This window comes from Micromys minutus (assembly GCF_963924665.1).
Source record: "Micromys minutus genome assembly, chromosome: X".
NCBI classification, from domain to species: Eukaryota; Metazoa; Chordata; class Mammalia; order Rodentia; family Muridae; genus Micromys; species Micromys minutus.
This window is the reverse complement of record NC_137970.1, coordinates 123634370-123641357: the sequence shown is the minus strand read 5'-3', so window position 1 is coordinate 123641357 and position 6988 is coordinate 123634370. Positions and strand designations below refer to the sequence as shown.

At 45.1% G+C, this 6988-nt stretch overlaps 1 protein-coding gene across 1 annotated transcript; it reads right to left on the bottom strand.

The window, feature by feature from the left end:
- Positions 1–3838: 3838 nt before the first annotated feature.
- On the bottom strand, positions 3839–4762 carry LOC308415257 (melanoma-associated antigen 11-like; the record flags this gene model as incomplete). The annotated part of the gene is made up of 1 exon (XM_080910249.1): positions 3839–4762. One exon carries the CDS (start codon positions 4760–4762, stop codon positions 3839–3841), a length of 924 nt encoding a protein of 307 aa, XP_080766375.1.
- Positions 4763–6988: the final 2226 nt, after the last annotated feature.

Here is a 6988-nt window from a genome sequence, read left to right as displayed (position 1 = left end):
TTCGAAGCAACAAGGCCTAACCTTGCTCTCACCACCTACCTGTCCCACCACACACCCCTTTCTTGGTCACACATTGACCTAATGGTTGCTCAGTCCCACAAGGCAAACTGGCAGTGAGAAAGAGAGTCTTGCTTCCTCCATTGTACTTATGCAGGTCTCTAGCAGAAGGTGTATCCCAGATTAATGGTATGCACCACCATGCCTGGATCTAGGACTTGCTTTGTCCTAGAAAACCTTGAATTTATAGATCACCATTCTTCCCTGTCCTGGGACTCTTAGCCTTCTACCCTGATTCTATCCAGCTTGTGTGTGTGTAATTGTCACCTCTAATGAACCTAAGGCTATTCCAGCACATCAGGGTAATGGAAGCTCCTGCACCACCAGGCCTGGCACAGAAGATGTGCTGAGAGCTGGTGGGTTGGCATTGGGCTGGGAAGGTGGGAAAGCCTGGGCTCCCATCAGCTCCAGAACCTCAGTGCCTTTTACCCAGGAAGAGGGTCTGAGAATCTACCCATCAAGATTGCTGGTATATGTGACAGACCCTGGTGCAGTACTGTCTGTGGGAGGAACCACAGCAAAAAGCAGGAGGCTGTCAGTTCCATTGGAACTTTATTCAATCCTATTGACCATGGGGTAGTGGTGGCACTACCAAAGTTGTCTAGGACTTACCGGAGTATATTTAGTACAGTGGGACACAGGAAGGCTACCTACAAGAGTATATATAGTACAGTGGGACACAGGATGGCTACCTGGCCACAGGGAAACCTTAGAAATAAACACAAGTCTCATTAAATCCCAAGCTTGTTGGACACCAGCTGAAATCTGGGGCCACATCCAGCTGTTAAATTTGTGCTTTAACACATGTCCCAAGGTTGTGAACCTGGGGAATGCTCGTCCAGTGCTGGTGACAGTGCAAACCTGTACAGCCACTCTGAAATCAATTGTGCAGCTCCTTCCAGCAGAAGTAATAGATCTACCTCAAAACCCAGTCATACAACTTCAGGGCACATGCACAAAAGATGGTCCACCATCCCACAAGGACACTTTCTCAACTTCATTCATTGCAGACATATTACTAATATCTAGAAACTATAAACAACCCTAAGATGTCCCTAGAATGGAGGTAGAATGTGTACAGAAAATGAATGCAGTACATCTACACAATGCAAAATATTATTCAGATATTAAAAACATCATAAATTTGGGAAGCAAATGGATAGAACTAGAAAATATCATTCGGAGTGAGGTAACCCAGAACCAATAAAGATAGGCATAGTACCTACTCAGTTATAAGTGGGTATTAGTCATAAAGAACAGAATACACATGCTGTATTCACAGAACAAAAGGAGCCAAATAACAAGGAGGGTACAAAGGAAGATGGTAAAATCATACTCACAAGAGAAAATTAAACAGTTAATGGAGGCAGATGGAAAGAGGGAACTGGTTGGCACCGTGGATGGGGAGGATCAGACATAAGGAGAGATTGGGAGAGAGGATAAAAACTGGTCCAGTGGGGAAATTGCTAGGATGCATCAGAGACCTGGGATGGAGCAAAGGCCCTTTGGGTTTTTAGGAACTTTCAGACTGAGACCCCTGGCAATGGGGAATATGGAGCCTGAAATGGTGAATTCCTGTATCTAGAAAAGACTCCCAGTGAAAAAACAAGGACAGTAACCCACCCACAAAATCTTTGACCCAAAATGAGTGCTCCCTATAAGATGTCAAGGGACAAAGATGAAGTGGTACCCAATCCACGGGCAGGAACAATTCTCTGACTATATTCATGATACTTTGTTTGCAGAGAAGTGCCTAACATAAATTTCCTCTTAGATGCTCCCCAGTGAACCCATTGGAAGCAGATCCAGAAATCCAGAGCTAAATTAAGATGGACTCAGGGAGTCTTGTGGAAGAATTGGGAGATAAAAATGCAAGAATCACAAAGAGGAGGGGAAAGTTAGTATTTTATTCCAGGTTGTGTGTTAATAGCCATTACATAGTGTCATGGAGTCTTGTGGAAGTTTTGGGGGGATGGTTGAGGATCTTGAAGCAGATAGAGAACTCAGAGGAATTCCCACAACCTCAACTAAGCTGGACCCCCTGACTCCGAAAACCTGAACTTTTATGAATTTTAAAACAGTGTAATAAAGTAGAGCACGGGAACCTGGCAGGCCCTGTCAAGGTTTCCCCCTGAGGAATCACAGCTCGTGACAGGCCAACTGTACAACAGATCCATGACAGGGAAGCAAGTTAGGACCCACAAAGTACCATATACAGAGAAAGAGGAGGGGACAAGGACAGAGAGAGAGGAAGAGAGGAAGAGAGGAGAGACTGGCCAGGACCATATGGAAACAGGGAGAAATTCTGCCCCCTGGAGGAGTCAAGAGGTGGGGAACTTAGTCTATTGATGAAAGGCTGAACATACCTGCAAGTAATCCACTTTCCCATGACAGGTAGGTCCTACTGGGTTTCCTGAGGCTTACAAGGGTCCTTTTGAATTTACAGGACAGAAAGACATTTTAGAAATGTTAAATGCTAGTCTTTTCTGAAATGCACAATATAGAAAAATGTAGTATATACACCCTCTGTGTCATAAGAGAGGCTTGGCAAACAATATCTTTGTTAAAAATCAGAGCACTCCTTAAGGTAAAGTCAGGGAAGAAAAATCATCTGTGGACAAAAGAGGTAGGAGAGGCTTTACCCTCCATTCAGAATACTGAGCATACAGGATAAGAAACATATGAAGTCTCTGTTTCAAGTAAAATCTAAGAAACCTAACACTCTTGATTGAGTGACTGTGGTACTCATCATGTAGTGAATGCTTTACGAATGTTTGGCTAATAATCTACCAGAATTGCATTGATTCATGTTAGAACTCTGAACACTCCCAGTCCTAATTTAATGGTAGAATAGCAAGCAGAGTAAATTGGAAGCATTTTGCATCTTAAATCATTTTCCTATCAGCACACAAATTTGTTTTTGTGTCGTATAAGCTTCACACGTTGAAATTCCCAATTAATAAATGCCATCCTTGACCCTTTAAAGATTTTCTTCCTCATTAATTACTTACCATGAGTCACAGGTGTTTGGTAATTGGGAGTAGTTATTACAAAATGAGGTTTTTAAACCACCAATCAAAGAGCAAGGCCTGGACCTAGGCCTCTTGCACGTATGTAACACATGTGTACCTTGGTCTTTATGCAGGTTCCCTTTGCAAGTCTGTGTCATCTGCACTCACACATCCTGTGGGTCCTGAAGGGTCTGACTTCTCCCTAGTCCCACTATCCCAGAGCCTTAGAGAGACCATGTGCTCACTGAAGTTCTGGGGCAGCAGTTCCACTTAGCATTGGTTTAGTCTTATAATATTTAAACAGAAAGAGGGAATAAACACAATGAAAAAATCAAGAAGAAATTTATTTTCTTGTTCAAAATAATGTGAAGGTCTTTACATTCTCAAAAAATTTCTGTTTCCAATGCCATGAAATCCAGAGACATTGTACAAACTAAACAGTAGGAGGCAACGGCTCCCAACCTTTTTTAAAATAAGAAGAGTCTCCCAGCCTGGATCAAGAACACATGCCTTAGTAACTGCATTCATAAAGGTTAAACATCTGCAGATTAGGAACACTGTAGTAAAAGCACAAACATTTTGGTACAACAGTCAACCCCAAGACATCCAGTTAGAAAAAGACAAATAGAATGGAACTGTTCCCACCAGCTCTGAAATGGGGGTATAGTCTTAGACCAATGACTCTGCCTGTCTGATCTGGGAAGGGAACTACCAGTGCACTGGAATGGTACTTGTCTGAGCAGCAGTACCATTTGCAAGGTGCTCCTGGCCTAGGGCCCCAGTAGTTCTTCAAGGAAAGCTTCTGCATACCTGAAGGGATTGGATCTGGGATGCTGCCTAACGACGGTGGCAAAATACATCCAGACTTTCATCTTGGTGGTTTCTGCACGGGCCCTGGGACCCCACAGGAACTCATGGCTTGGAGGGAGGCTGCCAGGCACCTGCCTATATTCCAGGTACCCTTCCTGCACAAAATGCTCAGTGATGAGTCTCCTGGGCTCCCCATACATGAAATGATCCCTCCCAGCATACAGTCCCATGATATTCAATAAACGCCACAACTCTTCCTCGCTGACAGAGTTGCCGTGCAAGAAGATGATGCACAGGATGGTGATGACCAGGCCTGTCTTGGGGATCCCCGGAGAACCGTGCTGCATCCCATCATAGGTGATCCCCAGCGCAGGGACAAAAGAGTAGGAGTCCACAAGGGGGTACACTGGTACAACATCAATGCCAAACAATAGCCACATGCAATCAGAGGCCTTAGTAAATATCTGGTGGTAGGACAACTCATAAGCTCCTGTGATCTGAGCCAGCATTCCTGCCTTAGTTACTATTTGGTGACTTCGATACTTCAAAAGCAGGAAGTGCACTAGTCTGACTACTTTTCTATTTATTGCTTCCTGTGTGGAGAACGCTGCATGGGCCACTGCCCTGGATCGGTTATGAGAACCCTCTACAGATGTTGCCCCTCCAATGGAGCCCAAGGCAGTGGGAGGATGGGATGCCCTCTGAGAATGCTGTGAGGCAGCCAGTATTCCTCCCCCAGACACTTCACCTGAGGTGGCTGCAATGGCCACCCCCTCCCCCACCTCTGCTATGGGGACCTGGTTACCCTCCTGGTCCCCTGTCTCCCTAGGGGACTGAGTATTCTCCAGGATGTTGAAGGTCTGGCTGTTCTCTGCAGGATCCATTCTGAATTTTCTTGGGGACACAGGCAGGGCACTGTGCAGATCACAGGGATGAAGACTCAGAGGTCTGAGGGAGAAAGCGAGAAGGTGAGTAGACTCTGACAGCTGTCCCTTAGGCAGCTCTCAAATCCCAGTTACAGGATTTTGCCTGGGGAATGCTCTCTGGTCAAAGTATAGTGTTACCATATATGTCCTGGCCTAAAGGAAAGGAATATAAATGGCTTCCCTGTGTATGCCTCCTCTTGCCTGAGGTCAAGTCTCAGAACAACTCTCAGTGTCTCTGAAGTGGGACACCAGGAATCAAGGTCATCACCCAAATCCTGACACCAGGTCAAGGGTCACCAAGAAATAGAACCTAATTCAGTGTGGTTCATTTGTGCTGTTCAGATTCCTAAGGCAAGAGGCTAATCTGTGAGCTAGCAGGAAGAACAGGAGAGGGAGAAGAAACCACTCCAAGTGCCTCAGGCAGGTAGGGAGTGTGTACTCTGTATAAGGAAGAGACTCTCTTACCTCTCACCTTGTCCTCACAAACCTGATCTTCTCCCTGGTGACTCAGGTCAAAGTGCTGTCAGCAGGCCCTTCAGCTCCTTGACCTGTTGCTGGAATCAGAGCAGGAGATAAGACTAGTATAGACAGTGCCCCCAGGGAAGTGTCTTTGGAGCAAAGCTCTATGTCTGAGGCTGAGATGCTTTGCTCATCCCGGGTTCTTTTCCTAGAGTTTCCCATGTGTGTACTTAACCAACAACTGTGTTCAAGGGCGGTTCTGATGAAGTTCCTCACTTGAACACCCTGTATTTCTCCTCAGAGAACTGGGATATCACATAATGAACAACTGTCCTGGTCTAATGACTTTGGACATAGAAGTTCCCATATCTACTTGCAAATCATCTTAGCTCACTCTCTTGAGGGTCCTGCTTTCTATTCATTGCATGGTAGCCCTTACTCTGGGCTCCCAGTTATTGCAACTGGAGCATACAGCATTGATGCAGTCTTCCATTGGGGAGTGGGGTCCTCTTCACATGTTCATTTTTGACCATGACCACATACCTGGATTCCTGATCCAACACATACCTAATCTGTCACAGATGCCTGGCTCCCTCTTGGCTCTGGTGATAACCCGGACTTAGCAGACTCACCTTTCTGAAAGAGAAGACAGAAGTCAAACTGTATCATTTCTCGATATCCTGGGAAAGGGCTTCTCACAACTGGTTAAGTGGGAAGGGTCTTACATGTTCTTTCAGATTCTCAAGATTTTCTTTCTCATTCCCCAGAAAGCACTTCCAGACTTCCCATAATTCCATCTACCATACATCATAAAGCCTGCTCTGACCATTACCTTAACAACTAATCCAATAGTCAGGGATGACATCTTTGGTCTGCATTGAACCTCCATTAGTATTCCGTACAGCAGAGCAGGCAGCTTTAACTTGACTATTATCAGGGGACTTAGGCTCCTCCTGGGTGATCCTGGTTCCTTACACTTACATATCTGAGGCTTACGCTTATATATCTGAGGCCTTACTCCCAGAATCAATCTCTCTGCTCATTCACACACCACAGCCTGGAGCAAAGGTCAAGTGAGTCAGTTTGGCCCCCTCCAGGCATCCCATGCTACTCATGTGTGTAAAGGCCCACCTGTGCTCTGAATGGCAAGGATGCAATTGTTTTTAATAGTTGGATCATAATAGGGTCCAGGTTGCATTCATTCAGCATTTCTTCAGAACCTACTATCTAGACATTTTCTCTTAGGTCAAGCTTAGGCTGTCTCTTAGCCTCCCACCACCACGAAGTACTTTGTATGTAAAATAGTGGGGGAAGTGACTCACCCCAGAAGTGGGTACTTGGACATTCAGGAAGCAACAAGATCCTAAACCCAAGGCTTTAATACAGTCAAGTCCTAGGAGAGAGAGATGGAAGGCCTAGGAGTGCTCATTGGTCCACTTAGCTTCTGTTTGTTTCTTTGACTGACAAAATGAATAAAATGTAGCTTGATTGTATCTCAAAGTACTCATGATAGCTCTGAGTTTTGTCTGTCCCACTTAGGGACATGCTGACCAAAGTGTCAACAATGCTTTATTTGTAAACTTTCTATTCTCACAATGGCCTTTTCAAACCCGAAAGCTAGTCACATCCACTCAGAAATTATGGCATGGATGTTACACTGTAGTCAGCTCACAAAATGGCTCTCATCCATCTAAGCTGGGGATGTAGTTAACCTGAAATGACCTA